General features: G+C 37.8%; 1 protein-coding gene across 19 annotated transcripts in view; it reads right to left on the minus strand.

The window, feature by feature from the left end:
- LOC123676572 (mitogen-activated protein kinase-binding protein 1) overlaps positions 1-23,398 on the minus strand; it is a 127,763-nt gene that overhangs the window by 11,728 nt on the left and 92,637 nt on the right. For all 19 annotated transcript variants that reach the window (XM_045612561.1, XM_045612559.1, XM_045612557.1 and 16 more), the window contains 9 exons: positions 17,814-18,063; positions 13,741-13,953; positions 9,215-9,558; positions 7,702-7,837; positions 7,453-7,644; positions 3,207-3,545; positions 1,746-1,880; positions 1,485-1,682; positions 30-205 (listed from right to left, as the gene is read on the minus strand). In XM_045612561.1, the coding sequence (XP_045468517.1) occupies positions 30-205; positions 1,485-1,682; positions 1,746-1,880; positions 3,207-3,545; positions 7,453-7,644; positions 7,702-7,837; positions 9,215-9,558; positions 13,741-13,953; positions 17,814-18,063 (1,983 nt within the window). The remainder of the gene's footprint in view (positions 1-29; positions 206-1,484; positions 1,683-1,745; positions 1,881-3,206; positions 3,546-7,452; positions 7,645-7,701; positions 7,838-9,214; positions 9,559-13,740; positions 13,954-17,813; positions 18,064-23,398) is intronic.

Raw genomic sequence — 23,398 nt, forward strand, 5'->3', positions numbered from 1 at the left:
GAAACCCCAAAGGGAAGGGAGTGACGTACCCGTCTCCACTTGCCGAGATGAGTCTCCTGCAATCGTTGGTAAACCTCAAACCAGCGGCCAGCTCAGAATGGCCGCACATTGTGGCCATACATTCTCCAGAGTAGTAATCGTATATGGATAGCGACTTGTCCGTGCAGGACGTGGCTACGTATATGCCGCTCCGATCCAGGGATACCTGTGAGTGATTGAAAGATGTAATAATAATTATTAAGGAACTAAGCAAATAGGTGTTCGATAAGGAGCAACACTCAAAACCACTAGAATATTGGAAAAAAAGGTTTGTACAAAAACGAAATCAACATCATGGGACCTAAACGAAAATATCGAAATAGAATCGGACATATCGGAGGATTTAGAAACTGAGAGGGAAGTAAAGGTACGTTTGCTCGTACAGTCTCCGTCGACCGCCGCGTTTCGACGACTTTATCTAACCAATCGCAATTCTTGCAATTGGAGGAGTCACGAGATTGCTAGAATAGACAGACTTGTGTCACCGTTTCAATTCCGAGGAAACTTTCACAGAAGCATATTAGAAGCCGGTATTAAGGTCAGCATCATTCAATAAGTCACGGGCCTAACCAGGAAAAACACATACTTATAGTTTGGAATTTCCCAAATTCTGTAATAGTATATTAAGCGATAAGGACAATTATTGTCTGAGATAGTCCATAATGTTCGAGATACTTATAGCGTTTTTTGAACGATAGACACACTATTTTACTTAAACTGAAATAATTATCAAAAAATTAGAATTGTCATTCGTGGCTTTAATGTCAATGCTGTGTATCAATTAAGATGCACAGAAAACCTGGTGTCTACTTATACCTGTAAAATTTTCAGACAAAAATGGAGATTTTTCAAATTTATAGCTACTTGATTTCGAGGGATCGCGTCTGTTTCAGATGGCGCATACATCGTTTATATTTGACATTTCTCTCGATTCTCGGCTCTCGTGATCTTTGAGTATAGAACAATAATATTCAATATACTATGCCCGTAACAATCTTCTATACTCTGTCGTTATATTCCATTCATTTCATTAAAAATGCGATAGGAACTGAATTGTAATTTATTGCGACAGTTTGTAAAGTCTAAAATCAGTACATATTTCATTTTTAAACGGCGCCAGGCAGATAGCGGGAATTCAAAAATTTCGCCACCTTATAGAACTCTGGTGAAGCAAAACACCAAAGCAACAGGTGGATATCTCAAAAAGTTTGAAACAAAATCGAATCAGTACACACACCAGAGATTCTATGCATCTTAGTAGGAATATAATCGAAGGCATTGTCTTGGTGATGAAAACTTATTGATTGTAGATCGCCAAAGTGACAATACTTGACAGAATTTGCTCATTTATGATATAATTAAAAAATGAACGATATCGAATCTTCTGAAGAAAAAGAAATTCAAAAAGCCTTATTTCTTTTCCCTGAAATTTCTTTATCACTTACCTTTATCAACGTTCCGTCGTCTCCGCCGCTGCCCTTGAAACATTTGGTATTCTTGCCCGAGTTCACGCTGTACACTCTCACGTTCCTGTCCTGGCATGCTGTCAAAACGTGTTTCTGGTTGGCGTCTACTTCCATGTCGTACAACGTCGCCTTGCCGGTGGCGTTGTGATACCTTGAGAACTGAGTTTTGCCGCTAACCTACGAACCATAAGCAGTTATAAGAACAGAGAATTCTACGGCATCGGAGAAGGCTTTTCCTACCTCGCTTAGAGCCCGGAAAATTATGCTTTTATCGGCGCTGCACGATACCATCTGCAGGTTTTTGTTTTGAGTCATAAACCTGACTGCAGTGATGGATGAAGAGTGATCGTCCAAGGTTTGCAAGAAGGTGTAGTTCTGAAAATGGGGATAGTTTGGTTAAATCGACTGTATAACATTATTTTAAGAGTCAGGATTTTTATAGTATATCCAAAGTCACTTGGAGGAAGCCAAGATGTTTTTATTATACAAGGGTTGTCTAAGATTCTAGCAAATCATTAGGAGCCAGAGTATAACCTACCAGTACTTTTAAATAAACCCTGGTATTATAGCGGATCGTCTCTGGAACTAGAATGTGTAGATTTGTTTGTTTCTATTGGCTGAAAAATTCCACGTTCCACCGCATGCCAATTTGATTACTTTGATTGTTTGCAGCTACGCACATCTATCGCTTCTTTTTTAACTTTCTTATCATTCGCAAAGATTAGTGCGGTCTTCGGTGGGTAACTGATTTTTTCTTTTGATTTGGATAAAGTATATACAAACATACTTAAATAGGCCAGAATAGTTCTTATATTCAAGAGTTTTTCATGTTCCCAGAAGTTTATTAGGAAACAGGCAAATTATAGTCTTACCAGTCCTTTTTGAATAGTACCCAGTATGCAATTTGATTGTAATATGAAATAGTATGAGTCGATTTGGTCCCTTTCATTGGCCGAAATAGTACACGTGTTGCCTCGTGGCAATTTGATCACGCTTATTGTTGGGAATTATACTCTTTTTCCACATCTCATCAAAAGAACTGATATGGGGAGTTATTAAAAGCCGTTTAAGGTATCGAGTCATCGAGAAAATGAGAGAGGTTTTTAATGATTTCGACAATGATTTTTCCAAAATTCTGTGACACATGTTGAACACAATGGAGATGAATATTTTGCGATCAAATCTTTCCCCTCTAGTTACTTTCAAAGTCGGTAAGGTCAAGATCTGAAGAAAATGATTTCGTATCCTAAGGACCGTCGTACCATAGGAGAAAAGATTTTTGGTGGAATACGAAAAGCACTAGGTGAGATTAATCAATAAAATTTCCAATACATTTTCTGATCAATTCTACCAATGTTATTATTAGTTTGCCTTAACTGCAGACAGAACATTTCCAAGTTCATCTGAAACACTTTTGAGCGCTTATAATTCTATGCAACGATCATGTCATTATAGTTGATAATCTTCTTTGCTAGTAAATCGCGTGTCGAGATTAACATAGCAGGATTAATCATGTGACAAAAAAGCTATTCACATCGCTAATTGGCTGAGAGAATCGACATCAGAATTTAATACAATCGCAAAAATATCATTTTCAACTAGAGGGTTTAAGAAGGGAGCATGATGGTTGAGTAAGGCATCAAATGCAAATCTGGAGAAGCTTTTTAATAGGGTCGTTCAAGTAAGATTGGAGAACTATACCTTGGCATCAAAGACGTGCAGAAGCCGGTCTCTGCTCGCGCTAGCCATGTAGCTGACCTCGTTCTCGTTGCCGCAATACTCTAAACAAAGCACCTCGGCATCGTGCGCCTCAATCTTGTACATCTGTTCCATGTTTGAAGCATCCAGAATTCTGATGTTACCCGACCGGTCGCCGGAAGCAACGTTTCTGCCGTCCGGGCTCATCCTGATGCAACGGACGCCGTTCCTGCCGTCGTTGTAGCTATCCTGCTGAACCTTGTCGTTTCCGTTCGACCGGGAAACGTCCAGATCCTTCAAGTAGGCGTGCTCCTTGTCCACGTAGACCACTTTCAGCAGCTCCTGAAAAAGCGTAATTGAGAAATTGGCGTTATAGCTACTAGTCTAAAAGCTAGCTGTTCGTTTGATTAATCAATTTCTCTCAAAGCTAGAAAATTTGGAATATTTCATTATTGGTCGATTGAGAAGTCGATTTTGGCAGCCATCTCGCGGTTGCATCATCAACTTTTATAATTCAACCCAGCCGCACAAGTCTACAATTTCAATATTTTGATATTAACATGTTCAATTCACTGGACACTGGACTCCTAGACTTGCTCAGGCAAAGGAATTCGTGACGATTTCACCTACCTACGCCAAAAAGTTCTTGAAGCTGTCACGAGCCGAGCTTCGGGTGATGGTGGGACTGCTGACGGGGCACTGTCGGTACAAATTTAATTTGTACCTTATGGGAAAGTCAGCAGATGAATTTGCAGGCTCTGTGGATCAGAAGCAGAAACGGCCGAACACATGGTATGCAAGTGTCCGGAGCTGGCTGGCTTAAGAACCATTCATATGGGTAAGCCGGTCCTGGATACCAGAAAGGTAACGGCCAAGGCCCCTAAGGAGGTTGTCAGTTTATTAACGTTTATTGACGATCTCCTTGGGTTTCCATGAATGAGTAGGGTAGAGAACAAAAGATCTACATGGTCGCAGTTCCCGGAAGGCTTACCGAACCAAAACGATCCCAGTTCAAATAATAATAATAATAATAAAACATGTTCAATTGCTAACCCATATTTATGGTTGTAAGTATCGACCAGAAGACAGCATAGTCAGGGCCTTCTCAAGGCAGCATGCAGAGTAGGCGGTCTCTTAAGATAAGTTTTCTTGGGACAGTTTCCGTCGACCTCCGTGTTTCGACGTCCAATCGCAATTCTAGCAATCGCGTAGTTCCGCCCAGCTGCAGGATTGCTAAAATTGCGATTGGTTAAAGTCTTCGAAACGTGACGGTCGACGGAAACTGTCCGAAGAAAATGTACCTTTTTGAGGGAGGTGGGTTATGATTGTTATGAATTTCTAGGACAATTGCTGTCCACTGGCAGAAACTACTTAAAAACATCAAAATGTGTCGGAAAATTTTACGTCCAAAGTGTGCCAGTTTTTAGAGGTGCACCCTTAATATTCGGCCTCATTGCAAAATCAGAAGAAAAGCAAAAAGAGGTGAACTTCGGTTCGTAGGAACCGTGTGAAGGTGATGAGAGCAACCCCTGAAATCTTAAATGGGATGAAGGGTTGAGCGACACCTTGTTTTGAAGGTAATTTGAAGGCCGCACACTTTACTTTTTCTGTTAGTACTTACGAACCATAAAAAAGAATAATAATAATAATAATAATAATAATAATAATCTTTATTGGTCCCTCAAGACACCTAAGTGTATGGGACAAGTCAAATACAAATATATATATACATTTCAATTTACATCAACTATATGGGGACAATCCTGGTGAAATTCCTGTACAGAGTAATAACACTTAGATAACAATGTAATTCTCACCTTGCTCTTAAACGCTAAGAAGTTGAGAGATTTCAGAAATTTAGGAAGAGAATTATACATTTTTATGCACTGATACATTGGGGACTTTTCAAACTTTTGAGTTCTGTGTTTAGGCACAAGTAAAATATCTTGGTTCCTAGTTCCATATTCATGGTTATTTGACAATCTGGTCCACCTTTTTTCATTTTCTTTTGCATACAGCAAACATTTAAATATGTAAATACATGGCAGAGATAAAATATTATTTGCGATCAAAGTTGGCCTACAGGATGTACGAGAAGATAAGTTGAAAATTCGACGAATGATGCGTTTCTGAGCGATGAAAGCTCTATTGATGTCGGCACAGTTACCCCAGAGTATGATGTTGTAGGAAAGTAAACTATAAACAGTGCTATAATAGACCTGAATCAATGAGCTGAGTGGTAGCATATCCCTTACTCTACTGATGGCAAAAAATGAGCTATTGAGTTTTTTACAGAGCATAACAATATGCGTGGACCAGCTAAGGGTCCTATCGATATATACACCCAAGAATTTACAGCTCACAGCAGATTTTATCAAGAAGTTAGAATGATGAATTTCCAAAGTGTCAACAGGATTATTTTTGATACCGAAGTGAATACAAACTGTTTTATTAACATTCACTATCACTCTATTCGACCGGCACCAAGCAACGAACTGGCGTATAATCGCCTCGCACGCGTTACGAAGCTCCTCAGCAGTCTCCGCTGAGACCACAACGGAGGTGTCATCGGCAAAGAGAACCACCAAAAATAGAGCCAAGTGGATGGGCAAGTCGTTTATGAACAACAAGAACAATAGTGGTCCCAGCACGGAGCCCTGAGGAACTCCACAATCGATTTTAAATTTAGTCGAATAAGTGGAACCAACCTTAACACGCATAGTTCTCTGATGGAGATAGCTACGTAACCAATCAAGAAATATTCCCCTGAATCCCAAGCTGTAACATTTATTCAAAATGAATTCAAAAGAAAGCGTGTCGAAGGCACAAGACAAATCAAAAAACAATCCAGCTACATGTAAATTGCGATCCAAACACCCATACACGGACTCAATGAAATCTAGTGCAGCCGTTTGAGTTGACCGTCCACTAGTGAAGCCGTGTTGAGCTGGATTTAGTATTTTGTATTTATTTAAAAATTTAAACATTCTTGTAAATACGATTCTTTCGAAAACTTTTGACAAAACACTTATGATTGAAATGGGACGATAGTTGGTGATCTCATCCAGGTTGCCGCCCTTGTGTATCGGGATTACTATGGACTCCCTGAGAGTATTAGGAAATTTACCTGTTGATAAAGAAAGGTTAACGACATGGGCAAAGTGCTCGCTTATGGTTTCGGAGATGCTTTTCACTATTTTAGTTGAGATGGAATGTAAACCTACGCAATTTTTATTTTTTAGATTCTTAATTGCATCAAGAACCTCTAACTTAGTTACCGGATAAAAGTAAAAAGTATTATCAACCAAAGATGCTGTGGTACAAGAAATGGACAAATTGTCGCCATAACAACTCTTCAACTTAGATTTTGCCATTGAGGTGAAGTGGCTAGCAAATATGTTAACAAGCACCGAAGGACTATCGTATTTCACACCATCTAAAATGATACTAACTGGGTGATGTGCCCTCGTTTTCCTACATGTAAACTTATTAACAATATTCCACAGAGTTTTATTCTTATTATCAGATTTATCAATTTTTGAACTGTAATAATTGATTTTAGTCTCATTTATTAGTGAATTGTGCTGTAGTTTTGCATTTTTATATTTGAATAAAGTGGACGGTGAACGTACGACTGAATGAAGCCAATATAAATTGGTCAAATTCTGTTTACTCTGCCTGATCTCAGATGTTATCCAATTTTTTCGAGAATTAGTTGCAAAAATATGTTTGACAGGACAATAGAATAGTTAGAATAGCAAGAGTTGCAATAAAACGTGAAAACAATGAAAATTTTTCACAGTAGAGAATTTTTAAAATGCTGTCCATTATTTTGAAGACAAAAATATCACCTATTCTTCAAAGTAGGCCCTCACATTTTGGAAAACTTCAAGTTGAATTTCTTGGCATGTTGTGCGAATTGTTAATTTCAATTCTTCTACATATCGGGGCTGTGTTTCATTCACAACATACTTTGAATGTCCCCAGAGGAGAAAATCTAAAGATGTCAAGCCTAGAGAGCGTGGTGGCCATTCACTTAGCTGTCTTTCACTTAAATGACACACTGTAAGTGAATAACAACGTACCACGCATTCGCGAGAATGGACCAATAATGAAAAATTATCTAGCTTTGTGGGTAATGGGTTAATCGAATAAACCTCTTCTACTATACGTAGTCCTTTAAGTACTCTTCTACTATACGTAGTCCTTTGAGTACTCCTCTACTATACGTAGTCCTTTGAGTACTCACGTTGCTGTATATGTTCTTCCTGTAGATGCCCCTGGAGTTATTCTCGGTCATTTTGTCCAGCGTCCACACCCTGATCGTGTCGTCAGAACTACATGTTAGGAAACTACCGTGCGGCAGTGGGCTGTTTGGAGGCGCCATCTCCACGCCCCATATGCACGCAGAGTGATAGAGGAAGGAGTACGATTTGCCCACCTGAAAAAGACAAGGATCGTGTTAGGGTGGGTCGATTCAGACAATCCAGACACTTACCCTCTTGATGTTCAGGACGTGCCAGACGTAGATCGAATGGTCATTGTAGATGGCGGTCAATTTGCTGTTGGTCTCGTCATACGTAATGGCCACGCAATCGGGATATTTCGCGTCCTGAGGCGCCGTTCCCATATGTCTGAAACCAAAAAGTTTATGAAGAAATGTCAGACTTCTGGCTGTGGAGTCACAAATTTATGTTAACAAGCCCGATAACATTCGAAGTATTGGAGACAACTGCATTAACGAAACATCGCCAAATGCATCCAATACTATCATTCAGAATTCTCCATTTTCAATTAAAACTCTTAGGCTAGGAACATAGTGAAGCGACCAAGAGGTGCGAAGAGGATAGTAGAGAGGATAGAGGCGAATTCAAACAAATATATTCTAATGGGGTAGTACATAGTGCAGCGATCCCGAATGCGGTTGCGCGAGGTGGTTAAGCGAGGATAGAGGCGAGATCGGGAATTTTTGTTTTCCTTCATCGCCGCGCGGCTGCGCAATTAATAAATAAAATTGGATATTGACGCATTCATGAGTTCGATATTTGTGAAAAGTAATTTGTGGAATCAGAGAGATGTTCAACATTGATATATTTGTTATATTTTGGACAAGTTATGGGATGCTGTAGCGGATGAAATGAAACAAATAAGTAATTAATCCGTGGGAGTGATAGGATCGCGAATGAAATTAGTCCAGTTTTTCATTAATTTAGATTCACTTTTTCCCCGAATGTAATCGGAAATATGAAAGAAATTTCTCTGGATGATTCTTTATACAAGTGATGAAATTCACCATGTACTTTCCTAGATTTATTAATTTCGTGAACACTAAAATACAAGTTCTTCTATTTCATCATTTTTCATTACATACCAGAGTTTCAATAACGAACAGTATAAATCCATTTTTCGGAAACGCGCCTCCTCTATAATAATCAAACTCGACTATCGCTTTGATTTCTTGTTCGCCTCACTATGAGATGACACCTCGTCATCGGCGCTACTCTCGGGAACCGCTATCCTTTCTGCTATCCTCTTCGCACCTCTTGGTCGCTTCACTATGTTTCTAGCCTTATGTATTAACACACCGAAAAGTGAGCATAACAATTTTAATTCATTTTCATTTACCGAGGAAGTTCCAACCACATACGAGAAACGGTTGGAACTTTGAACTTCCTCGGTAGCTCAGTTGGTGGAGCACTAGACTAGTGATTCGGAGGTTGGGGGTTCGAGTCCCGCTCGAGGAGGTACTTTTTCCGGAATTGCAAAATTGTCTGCATGCAACTATTATGCATTGTTTCCTTAAAATAAGCCCTATGTTTGGATGTGAGGAGTGGTCATGGTAGAATTTGGGATTTGATTGGGGTGGACAGTGAAAATAAACACTTTGAAGATTAATTGAAATGAAACTATAACAGGTGAGTTACATGTTGTTATCCTCCAATATCTTTATTAAATATAAACGTACCATTAGAATGATCATATGAAGATTCTATGAAGAAAGGTAGACTTACGTTATGTTGACGCCCAGACTGACGTCCACGCCCAGATAGTGCGGCCGGGGCAGTGTGGTGATGAACTCCAGGGTGCTGGGGTTGAAACATCGGATTATGCCTTCAGCACAACCGACGAAGATGTAGTTCAGGCCGACGACTATGCAATTCGCGCTGTTCGTCCTCAACTCGACCCATTTGTCGAGCAATCTGCGGTTGTTGAATTCGCACAGGAGACCCGAACGGGTTATGGCATAGGTGCTGTCACCGCAGTCGCCCTTTCCACAGGCCACGTCGCAGAAATAGTGATTGCGCTGCTCCCCGAGGATAGCGAGTCGGCCCATGAGGGGTACGGCCTCCTTGTACTGAAAGAAAAAAAAAGTTTAATGTTATAATAACCTATCAAAGAGCGTTCATAAATAAAAAGTCTACATAATATTTAAGAATTAGAATAGAATAGAATAGAATAGAATAGAATAGAGTTTATTCAAATATTACATTGATTGTTTAAACTCTAGGAAAAACTGTGAGTTATTTATAATAGCTGTTTACAGTTGTTTAAAATAAATTTCACTCTAACTAAAACAAATTTATAAAATACTAAAATAAAAATCTTGTTCTGTCCCAGCTTCCTCTCCTCGTCACGCCGTTTTATATATTTCGTCTTCATCGGGTTCACAGTCACGTTCGGGAATATCTGTCACAATCGGGATATTTTCATTTTTCTTAATTCATATTTAATTTTTTTTTTTTTTTTTTCATTATCATATTATTATGGTTATTCTTTATGTTGAATTTATTATTCTATGTATCATGGATCTATCTTCTGAAGTCAACCAGTTCTTTATTTCCTTCTTGAATTTCTTTATGTTTCTTAGTTCTCTTATTTCCGTAGGCACGTTTGGGTACAATCTAGAAGCTAGGTATGTGCAACTTCTCTGTCCTATTCTTTTTTCTGCCCTCTGTCTTTTATAGTTGACGTTTCTTGTTCTGGTCAGGTAGTTGTGTTCTTTGATGACTAATTTTATCTTCTTCTGTTTGATATTGACTATAATTTTATTGGCATAGATTTGCCTTATATCCAATGCTTTTGATAATTCGTATATCTGTCTACTAGGGAATGTGAACTTCTTTCCATACATTATTTTTAAAATATGTTTTTGCAAGACATCTATGCTTCTTTTATGACAATCCAAGACACCTCCCCATCCTATGATTCCATATGAGAGTTGTGATTGTACTAGGGCGTCATAAAGTATTTGGAGATGTCTTGTGGATTGGATATCTTTTCGTATTAATCTGAATCTGTATGCAATTCCTCTTAGCTTTCTAGTCAAATAATGCATATGTTGATCCCACTTCAAATGTTGGTCTATATAAACACCAAGATATTTCGTTGCATTTGTATTTACTATTTCCAACCTATCGTCGACTCGAAGGGTGCCCAAATTTGGAAGTCCAACTTTATTAGATGAAAAGGTTAGATATTGGGTCTTCTGTTGGTTTGAGGTGAGTTTACTTTGTTCGAACCATTTCTTTAGCATCCTCAAATCTTTTATTGCTTTCTGTTTCAGATTTTCCCAAGATGTATCTTCGTACATTACAATCATATCGTCGGCAAAACTTATGATTTCTCCAGCAGATTTTTGTTGAAATATATCATTTAGATAAATCAGGAAAAAGAGAGGCCCGAGTACTGTTCCTTGCGGAACTCCATATTTAGGTATCTTTGTTCTACTAAATTTCCCATTTATTTTTGTAATCTGTTTTCTGCCTGAAAGAAAACTGCGGAATAAGGTGTTTATTTTTCCTCTAAAGCCATGATTTGAGAGTTTTTCTAATAATTTTTGATGGTCAACCGTATCGAAAGCCTTCGCCAGATCTATCACAACAGCTAGATTTGGAGTATTTTTATCTATGTTTTCATATAATTTTTCAGTCACTAATTTTATAGCATCTTCTGTTGAAATGCCCTGGCGAAACCCAAATTGACCGTTGGAAAGTATACTGTACTTATTCATAAAAGCAACCATTCGAACTTTAATTAACTTTTCAAATATTTTAGCTACATTGGATATAAGAGTAACTGGTCTGTAATTGTTAACTTGTGTTTTATCTCCGCCTTTGTGTAATGGTTTTATTATCCCTATTTTCAAAATGTCAGGAAAACACGCTTTTTCAAAACAATTGTTAACCAAATAGGCGATAGGTTCTGATATCTCAAGTCTCACTTCTTTCAAAACTTCCGAGCGAATTCCATCATGTCCAGTAGATTTTCTGGATTTGAGGCTACTTATAACTTTTTCTATTTCTTCTGAATCTGTGGGAAATAAAAAAAAAGATTCTTGTAAATGAATTTTTTCTTCTTTGAATTCTGCTGGTTCCGTTATTTCGTTGGCGTATCTCTCTCCAATACGTCCATAAATTAAAAATATCCATACAGAAAAATCTAATCGGTTAGTAAATATTAATGCACGAATTCCATTTTCTAACCTTTTCTACCTGTTCATAAATAAAAAGTCTACATAATATTTAAGAATTACGTCCATAAATTAAGAATATCCATACAGAAAAATCTAATCGGTTTGTAAATATTAATGCATGAATTCCATTTTCTAACCTGTCACTAGCTAAATCGAAATGGCCAAAACGCCCAAAGTAGAGAAAAAAGCTGAAAAAGCTTTTGCTGAAGAAAAAACAGCAGTTGTAAAAAAATAGAAGAATCAAGAAGAAGCATGGTAGATTATACGCTAAAACCATCTCTACTGGTTACAAACGTGGTTTGAGGAATCAACACGAAAACACTGCTCTGCTTAAAGTAGAAGGAACTTCAGCCAAACAAGACAGTTGGTTTATGTTGGTAAAAAATGCGTGTATGTGTACAAAGCCAAAAACAGTAAACGGTAAACCCAAATCAGTGAAATCTGAAGTAAGGGCCATATGGGGAAAAGTAACTAGGCCCCATGGTACAAGTGGAGCAGTAAGAGCTAAATTTAATAGAAATCTGCCTGCCAAAGCTATGGGACATCGCATCAGGATTATGATGTATCCATCATCAATCTAGAGATGCTGTATCCATCATCAATATATATCTCAAGACCAATTAAATAAATACAAACTAAAGCCTGGTTTTATTATCCTTACAAAACATCTGTATTCATTGAATACTATTATAGCTATTGGAACAATATTATAGAAGACTGGGAATATACAAAACATGTTCACTTCTATATTCCTCCTCCTCCTCTATCGTGTAATATACCTCAAGATACAACTGCTTCACCCTTCCACCAAACTGTCTGTTTAATGCTTAAATATCTTCTCAAACTTTGTCTTAAAAATTAAGTAAAATTTTAAAAGGGGTTGTAGGCAAGCTTAAAATAATACAAATTACAATATGTGTATTCGAATGTGAACGTACACTTCCTACAACTGAATGCTCTTTTATCACTCATTGTTATGAGAACTTGAAGTTGAACAAGAATATAGTTTCCTCAACCTTAAGTATAATACTGGGTCCCCTGTAAACCCGAAATATTTCGTAATATGTTATAAGAGATATCCACATGATAAGAGTTAAAAGCCTTTCAAACATATGTATCATGGTGGATTAGCTGGTATCTGCTCTTTATTCTTGAGGCTATTGAAGAATATACTTTCATTTACGAAACAATGCACGTATTATGAATCTACTACAGCTCGATCTGGAAAAGCTGTAATAACATGAAGCAAATGACTAGAGGGGATAACTTGACTCTCCAATAGGTGCCAGGACACTGCAGGATCGAAGGCAATGGAAAGACGATTTTACCTGCCAGACCTAGAACCTTCTGTGGGCTTGCAAAAGAACACAACAGGGCGAGGCCCACTGGAGGAATACACCTAGACTCTGTCGAGTCTAGGTGTCCTACACCAAGAAGCTTTTGCAGCTGACCCGAGCTGAGCTTCGGGTCATTGATGTACTGCTAACAGGCGACTGTTGGGGGAAATATCAATTGTGCAGAACATGCCTGTCAGCAGATTAAATTTGCTGTCTCTTCAAATCGGAGAAATATAGAGTCGAGCACGTGCTGTGTAAATGTCGAATGCTGGCTAGTCCAAGAATCCACATCTATGCGGACCAGTTCTTTACACTTACTATATCATAGATGTGGCTCCTAAGAATGTTCGCAGATTTGTTGATCTCATGGAAGATCTCTACAGAAATGATTGAGCAGGGATCAAAAATTGTCGCAGTTCTAAAAGGCTGAACCTCAGCCAACAGACCCCAAAATAATCTAATCTATGGCTTGGCCTAATACTCCTTTCAAGAGCGTACTGTATCAATATAACAAGTTGTACCTCAGTAGATGATCCTTAGAGGATCACATACAGTTATGAGTCCCTGGAACCCCTATTATGAAAGCCATATTGAGTCCATATGATTCTTCCTTTCGAGGGATTATAGGTAGCGGCTTCTATGCTTCATTCAATATAGGGGCACCGGTAGGCGATAAGTTAATGAAAATTTGAGTTCTCTCTATAGCCACTAAAAGTTTTCTACTCACCCTAGACTTGCCGTGTTCCATGTACCAGAATTTGACGTTCCTGTTGCCGACCGTAACGAAGTAACTGCCGTTCTCGGCGAACGCTATCGCCTTGATCTTGGTGCTGATCTTGTTGCTGGCCACTTTGATGTTGTTCCTCCAATCCCAAACGTTGACTATCATGTCGTGTTGGGTACCGACGCTGACTACGTATTTTCCATTTGGTGAGAATGTCTGAAAGAAGAGTTAAGTTGAATGAATAAATAATCAATTTAACGAATAATATTCGTTGGATCACTTCCAAATGTATCATAAGTGGAGTCTTTCAACTTGTTAGATCATTATTGCACCCTTGATCTAGTCGGGTTAATGGAATTCGAATCGGCCGTTTGAATGTAATTTTTTATTAAACCCTAGTGCTAAAAAAATCCACTGCCAATGGGTGTGGCACCAAACTTCTTCGCCTTCTACTCTTAAAAAATTGGCCCTCCACAGCAAGTTATTTTTTTGTCTTATAACACTATTATTATTATTATTTTATAAAGGTATGAGTAGAGGTATAAACCTATAAACTCAATAACAGAAATGAAAATATGAATTCCACAGTACAAAAAAACAAAAAAAGAATAATAACACAATATGAACACTCAAGCACTGGCCCACCGGTAGAAACTGTTTTTGAAGGCATTCACGAAAAAAGAGTCTTATTTATATATGGAGAATTTTTATGTTCTAGTCTAAATTCCTATATCAAATTTATCAGAATCGGGAGAGTAGAATGCAAAATATTGAGGTGAAAGGTGTTTCACGCTTGCGCATGAGCAAGTCAAAGCGCAGGGTACACCCAAAAGAGCTGAATTTTCTTTGGAACCACTCCGTCAGTGGTGTATTATATATATATATATATATATATATATATATATATATATATATATATATATATATATATATATATATATATATATATATATATATATATATATAGATACAAAATATCCTCTAACATTACTCATATTATATCCTCTAATATTACTCATATTATTTATTATTAGCTAAATGTATACCTAGTTTCTGAGAACACAATTTTTTCACACCAAATTTTCGAAAAGTTTAATTTTTTTATCAAAATAAATAAATTTATCAAGATACCAAAAATAATGATCAAGGCCATTGTTCAATTTGAAGAATGTATAACTCATAACTTGATTCAACAATGAATAATAATATCCCTTTGAGAGGGATTACCACTACGTGTTACATTAACTACAGTTAATGTCACTGAATAATTTCTTGTCTTAGAAAAGGAGAACGAATGAGTAGTTCCCATTCCAGGATTGAATATTTACTAAAAAATTCTGTACCCTGCCAGCTTACTTGAGAAACACACGTCTCACATCCTGAAGAGGCGGACATATAGCGGTCCCCTTAACCTACATTTCACGATATTAGGAGCTCGACCTCCAGAAGAATATTGAGGACTCTCATCAGAATTTCCAATCCACAAAGTGGCAATCGAGAAAATTGAAAGTATCGATTTTTGATTATCCCCGATATATTCGGGAAAACCCTTTCTGGCACGCTGGCTGTCGAAAATACTAAATCAAAGCAATGGCTCGAGAAAACTGCATGGTAACGAGGGAGCGGTGAAAATTAAAGCGTCAGGACTATTAGCCATTATCGTATAGAGAAATCTGATAAAGAAGTTTTCCTTTAGTGTAATTCCAACTGTTTTACAACTGTTGTGTCCGCTGAATGTAGCCCATGATAAATGCAATAGATACATGGAAACATGTGGAAGAATGTGTATAAATGCTCCATAGTTTGTAACATATGCATGCATGTACAGGGTGGGCAAATAAGCGAGGTAAGCGACTATATCTCAGGATCCACTCATCGTAGGGACTTGCGGTGAAAAATTTTACCACTAAAGTGAACAAGAGAACACACTAGAAATTGTTTTGAAGTTCATACCTCTACCGCTAGGGGGCGTAATAGCTACCGTCTAGTAGAAAAATGAATTTTCCTCGAAAACAATTCATATGAAGTTTAAGAAAAAATATCATTACAGTCATCCTTGGAAAATTCTCTATCTTTTTGAATTGTCACTTTCGATTTAACGACATCAAATAAGGGTAGGTGAATGAGAGAAATCTGACTGATTGAAACGCCTGTAACTTCAGTTTGGCTCAACATTTTTGAGCAAATTATATCTCGTCTGAAAGATAATATCTTGTTGATTGAGGACAAAATATACTCATGATAAATTTGTTTTTGGTGCTTTCGATAGGGAGCGCTAAGTCAGAAGTTCATTGTTTTGTTCATTTTAATCCGAAATTTCAAATGTAATGATAGGATTCTCTTAACAGAAACAGAAATTCCATCAAATTTGCATGAAAAAACCTGAAGGTTGCAAAGCGATAATTCCAGGCGTTCTGAAGTTATGGCCGAAAGAAGATATTCTTCAACTGATGCACTGCGAAAAACCAAATTGTGTCTTTAGGTTCTGACAGAAACAGAAATCCCATCAAATTTGTATGAAAAAACCAAAAGTTCACAAAGCGATAGCTTCAAGCGTTCTGGAGTTATGGCCGAAAGAAGACACAATTTAGATTTTCAGTGCATCAGTTGGAGAATATCTTTTTTCGGCCATAACTCCAGAACGCCTGAAGCAATCGCTTTGCGACCTTCTGGTTTTTTCATACAAATCTGATGGGATTTCTGTTTATATCACAAATAAAAGACAAACTTTGGTTTTTCGCAGTGAATTAGTTGAAGAATATCTTCTTTCGGCCATAACTTCAGAACGCCTAAAACTATCGCTTTGCGACCTGCAGGTTTTTTCATGCAAATTTGATGGAATTTCTTATTCTGTTAAGAAAATCCTATCATTACATTTGAAATTTCGGAGTAAAATGAACAAAACAATGAACTTCTGACTTAGCGCCCCCTATCAAAAGCAGCAAAAACAAATTTATCATGGGTATATTTTGTCCTCAATCAATAAGATATTATCTTTCAGACGAGATCTAATTTGCTCAAAAATGTTGAGCCAAACTGAAGTTACAGGCATTTCAATCAGTCAGATTTCTCCCTTTCACCTACCCTTATTGGATGTCGTAAAAACGAAAGTGATTACAGTGATGATATTTTTTCTTCAACTTCATAGGAAACATTTTCGAGTAAAATTCATTTTTCTACTCGACGGTAGCTATTACGCCCCCTAGCGGTAGAGGTATGAACTTCAAAAAAATTTCCAGTGTGTTCTCTTCTTCACTTTAGTGGTAAAATTTTTTACCGCAAGTCTCTACGATGAGTGGATCCTGAGATATAGCCGCTTACCTCGCTTATTTGCCCACCCTGTACAAGGATCTCAAAATAAAAACATTGAATGAAATCGCTGAAGACGATCAAAAAACATATAAAAAAAGAAGAATGCATCATAATCCAATTATAAACGAAATTTCTGGATAGGACCCAACCATAGTTGAAAATTCCGACATTTCCAAAAGATGTTATAGGAAAAGCTGAAAGAAATCCATTGAAAGAAAAGGACATTATTTCAATACTAGAAAAACTAAAATTATAAGAAGGCGAAAAAAAAACTTAAAATAAAAACTATGTAATTTCCACCGATATTTTATTGTCTATCTATGTTGTTTGCCACACTATGGCATTTTTGGATTGTAACCTGATGAAGCCACAGTTTGGCGAAACAATTTCTGCAGACCATGAAATATCTGTGGAAATTACTTTGTTTTTATTTTATTTATAATAACTTTTCGCCAAGTAAGGGCCGAATTCATTGAATATTTATTTAAAAGAAGACTTCTTCCTCCTAATCAAGACGGCCAAATTAACACGCTCTGCTATGAAGGTTGAGGGTGTATATGGAAGGAACCGTTGAGTTGCCATACTTAACAATTTCATCAGTGGTTCCAGGATGAAACACCGCAATCCCCTGAGTACCATAAAAATTGGTTAAGAACGACTAGCCAAAAGTTTAAACCCAACATTTCATTTTCAATAGCTTGGTGATAGGTCCTAATATGGACCATAGAAGTTTCCACTGCAATAATGAACCATCAAGTACTCACCACGCAGTTCACCCCGTAACGGTGTCCCATGAACTCTGCCACCTGTTGGGGCTGGGGCGCCAGTCCGGGGTTGCCAGACTGGCCGTTCGAATACAGGTCCCACACTCTGACGGAGGGTAAGTGCCCGCACTCCCCTGTCACTATGTACCTCCCGCATTGTGAGTAGGCAAGGGAGGTCACGGTCTTCCTGCTAGTGTTGATGATGTGGTTCTGTTGCTCGGTCCTGGTGTTGAACAGTACCACCGTGCACCTGAAAACGAATAGATATTACAGTTCAATTTTTGTTTTTACATAAGAATAGTTGGTTTGATCAATCTACTTGTTAATTTTACAGATCGATTTTCCATAATTTGTATTATACTTATTATAATTATTCGCATATCCAAATTTATTGGGCGAAGATGTCTCAAAGAAAAAGTTTACATTTGTTTAGCTTCCTGCGTGAAGGCAACGATTCGAAATCATTATCGCGACTCTTGGGAATTTCGAGACTATAGAACGTTCCTTGGTAGCGAATCGCGCGGTGTGCGCAAGCGAATTTCACAAAAATGACAATTCTGAGACTACAGAGAGAACAGATTTCTTCAATATTCCATGTTTTCGTTGTCCTGATGGAAAAATTCCTCTCCAATTGGTCAAAGCTAATCGCATCGGGGCCCTTGCTTCAATCAGACGGTCCAATTGTTTACAGCACAGTTCCGAGTTAACAATCGTACCGTAGAGAAGCAGCTCATGGTAGATAATTCCCTGCCAATCCCACCAAACACAGCAAAACCATCCGGGCCGTCAATCCTAGCTTGGCCATCATTTCCGCAGGCTCACTGCGTTTCGACCACGACCTATTTCTCTTGAATTGATCCATTTTTTATCACCAGTCGCCAACCGCTTGAAAAATAGGTCGACTTTGTTGCGATTCAGCAGCGATTCGAAAATGAAAATTCAGTCCATGAGATTTTTTGCGTTAACTCCTGTGGTACCTATACATCGAGCTTCCCTTTGAGACCAGCCTCATGCAAATGGTTCCAAAGGGTTCTTTGTGCAATCTTTAGCTCTTGGGCAATCGAACCAATGCTTACATGACGGTCGGACTCGACAATGTCCATGACCTCATCGGACCCCTCCTGGCTACAGCCTTGCACAGAACGTCAACATTAGAATGTGGAATGGCATCAGGTCGTCTTTTCTGATGAATCTCGATTCTCATGGGGGCACATGATGGCCGAAGAAGGGTTAGACGTTGTCGGATAAAAAGATGTGAACATCAGTTTGATGTTGAGCGTCATGTACACCGGCAGTAGACGTTATGGTATAGGGTGCTATTGCACATGCAAGTAGTAAATAGTAAATTTTATTTGCCATCAAGAAAGAATTACATGGCACATCATATAAACACATTCAGCAATATTACATAATGAGAAAAAAAACATACTAATATAAATATAAACATCAGGAACACAGCACAATATATCTCAATGCAAGTTAAAATTTCAATCCATCAACACGCTGAAGACAACACAAGTCAGAACTCGAATCTCAAAAACTCGTCAACAGAATAAAATACGTTCTCCAACAACAAATTCTTGACATTTCTTTGAAGAACTAATTTTGGCAAACTCTTCATAGATTGAGGAAGCTTGTTGTACAGTTTGATGCACCAGTAATTCACTGCAATTTGAGTAGATTTAGCTCTATGAAAATTGCTCCTGAACTCATCTCTGTGTCTGGTGTTGTACGAATGGCAATCGCTGACTTGAGTGAACCCATTTTTATTTGAGTGAACAAATTTCAAGCACTCCAGAATGAAAACGGAGACAATGGAAAGTATCCTATGCTTCTTAGATAGTTCTCGACAGCTATGTATTTTTGGTAAACCACTCAAAATTCTTACTGCCGCCTTTTGTTTCAGGAAAATCCGATCAAGACCTGGACTATGCCCCCATATTAGTATCCCATATGTCGCCACAGAGTGAAAGTTGGAAAAATAAGTCAGCTTACAGACATTATCGATAGAGATGGCCTTCGTACGCCTCATAGTAAAAAAGGCTGTCGACAGTTTCCTGGTAAGTAATGAGATATGCCCCCTCCAACAAAGATCATTCTCCAAGGTTATCCCAAGTAGGTTCAAACTACGTTTTTCTTTGTTGTTTAAATTGAAATTCAGTCTTTGAATTTTATCTCTATTCAATTTTAGACCATTAAAGATAAACCAGTCCTCCGCAACTCGCAGGGTCTAATTACACACACGCTCCAGTTCCTCCTGTGAAGAAGTAATATTGAGAAAAGATGTATCATCTGCATAGGTCGCCTTTAGTATTTATTCTAGGTAACATGCTGTGTTACCTTCAAGAAATAGTGGAGCCATATGTTCCTCCTTACCTTAACCGGCTCGAGAATCCAATATTTCAGCAAAATAATGCCCGATCTCATGTAGGCAAAGTTAGTTTAAAGTTTTTCGAAGCGATCATGTGAATCATTTGCCATGGTCGCCCAGATCCCCCGATCATTCGCCCATACAGCATGTTTGTGACATCATGGGTAGAAGACTTGGAAATTTGCCTCAGCCCCTATGGATTTTGGCGGGTCTGAGACATGAAGTACAGACAACTTGGGATAGTATCCCTCAAGAAGAAAGAGACCATTTTATTGCATCAATGCCGAGACGTGTTGGGGAGTGTATAGATAATCGCGATGGACAAAAACATTATTAACAAATTTATAAAAAAAAATTGTCAACCCTTCATTTTTTCTTTTGCTTCTTGCTATACTATTTATGTTTAACAAAATTTTTTTTTTATTTGAACAGCTCCTTCTGGGTGTTGCAGTTAGTATAGTACATGTATATAAATTCGAAATTTTGGAGTAAGCTAGAAATTTTCGTTTTATATACCTCGTAAAAAGATGAAATTGTGCGTTAAGTTTGAAATTCATTCATTTTAACGCAAAATTTCAAATTGGTCCAATGTTGACAAGGATTGAATGTTCTTTTGATAATCTGCTTGAATTATCCTTGGTTTCGATGAAGCTTTAAACACGAACTAAGACATGTTGAATTTCAAAAAAATCGTTAGCACGTTCACTGGGAACTTTTCAAATCCAAAAGATTATCGCTTTCTTCAACTCAATCAGTGAGATTTATTCGAATATTACTGAAAGAACCTACCCGGCGTCAGATCTAAATTTTTTCTCGAGATGGATCCAGTCTATATCTATAGGTTTATCTCCGCCTCACATCTATTAGCTAATTAAAGGAGGAGCGGCTCTTGAAAACGCTATCGATCCAGATCGCAATCTCGGATGTAGATCTCACAGGAGCGTGTAATTGGTGCCGTTGTTCACTAGGTCAACGGTGCCGAGAAAACAATCGACCGCATCGCGATCGATGGGAAGAGCATCGTGACGCGTGAACTAGATCGGTAGCACGGTGTTTGGTTTCTTTCTTTTTTTTTTTAATATGCATATCGTAAATCATCACTTGGGAAAATGATCCCGCACCAGAACAGATCTCAACGCCGCCTCGGATACGCGATCCTTTCTGCACGCGATTAATGATCTAGAATTAGGAGGCGAGGCAGGGCCGTCGCTAGGGGGTAGGCAGGGTAGGCGGTCGCCTAGGGCGGCATTTCAAGCTTGATCAACAGAAAACACATGATTGTATTGCAACGATTTTGCACGCTTCATTCCATGTTACGCTACTGGAATTTTTGAAGACGCGGTAATTTGTCAATTAATCGTATCATATCGTGTACCATCGTTCGGAACGCAGATGCGCGGTTCTAGAGAGAATCTTCTGAAAGATTTTCAATGATTATTGAGACTTCAGCAAGAATACGTACCTAAGATTTAGATTTCAGTCATTATTAATTTAATTTGAGACTCGGAATCTGATTTATCGGCGAGAATTTTGTCGGGATTCTCGCACCTCCCGTGGGATTAGAACGAAGAAACCTCCCGTGGGATTGGAACAAAGAAACCTTCCTTGAGATACAGAATTTGGGATAGTACGTATGTTAGACCACTTAGTTCCTGAATCTGAAAGAATACCTGTGAAATACCTGGCATTATCACATCAACTTCGTTGAATGAGGATTGGAGTACTATAGCTTCCTGATAAGAACTGGTGTTCAGAAGGCTGAAGATAATTTACAGAAGAGGTTCCATCCTAATAGCAGAGTAACTCATTTAAAATCGTTCTAAGTTAAGTTTCTATTTTATTATTTGTTTAGAGTGAAAAGGATCGATCATTGTATATTTTAATTTTATTAATTTTGTAAAAACCTGGGTAGGAGTTTTGTTGCCAAATAAGCCAAACCACCCCTAGAAATTAGTCTTTAGAGTCTCATGGGCAATTGAACTGTTACAGTATAGAAATTTGAAGTACCAAATGAGATTTAATTCAGTCTTCAACAACAGGAAGGAATACCGACAAATTTAATTAACATCAAAAACCATCAAAGGTGCCGCATTATACATTATACTCATAAATATCCAGATGTGGCGCGATCCCCTCATAGTGCTGTTTACGAGTTATTGACGCTAACAAAAACACATGCATTCATCAGGCTTGTCTGGGTTCGCTTTACGTTGCCGAATTTTATTGCCACTTGGAGTTCTGGATTATTTTCTTTTCAATTCGCTAATCAGAATGATGATTCCTCAGAATGGAATGCAAAATATGAGAAAACGATTTCATTTCATCACTTCCAACTGATCCTTCTTAAGAAATATAAGAAGTTTTATTATTTCATACCATTATAATATTCATTTTTTATATCAAATTATCTAGTGTCGAGCTGGGCGCAATCGAATTAAATAATAGTTCATCAAGCTTTTTTCTTAAATGAAACTGAGCTAGGAACCTGAAACTGCAGGGCCCATTCTAGAGAGGCGACAAATAATGGAGGGCGGCATTATCTAATTTTTCTGGGAAATCTGAAGAATGAAGAATGAATTAAATATATTTTTTTATATGAACGAATTTCACTAATGATTTTTATCATCATATTTACTAATCTTAAACATCTTTGTATAGTGAATATTTGTAACATCTATTCGAATTCAAATTAAATGTTCATTCGCATCATTGGGTTGTTTAATTTAATTATATCAAAGAAAAAAAAAACGAAATTTTCGAGAGTTATATGTAGTCAAAACTCAGCAGAAAGATCTGAAACCTGAATTCAATTCATATATTTTACCATTATTAGAATTCAGTTGGACACGTTCATTGTTTATTACATTCCACTTATCCTAAATCATCTTTTGGCTTAAAATTTGAATTCAAAAAATAATTACACTTAAAATACATTTTTTTCTCTCCTTCATAAAAAAGTGTGGAGTTCTTCACACTAAATCTTTGAAAACAAATTCACCAAAACCCCTCCCTGCTCTTTTGCTTAGTACAAACCCCAAACCTGAAAGGGTTCCGATTTGTATTTTTGCCGGGCCGGTAGAAACGCTTGTGCAGGCGCTGGACCCCGATTTTGCAAAATTAATTTTTAGCATTCTGCAGAGTTAGGGCGGCAAAATGTGTTTCTGCCTAGGGCGGCAGTTTGGCTAGCGACGGCCCTGAGGTGAGGTGGAGGAGA

This window comes from Harmonia axyridis, chromosome 3, assembly GCF_914767665.1.
Source record: "Harmonia axyridis chromosome 3, icHarAxyr1.1, whole genome shotgun sequence".
NCBI classification, from domain to species: Eukaryota; Metazoa; Arthropoda; class Insecta; order Coleoptera; family Coccinellidae; genus Harmonia; species Harmonia axyridis.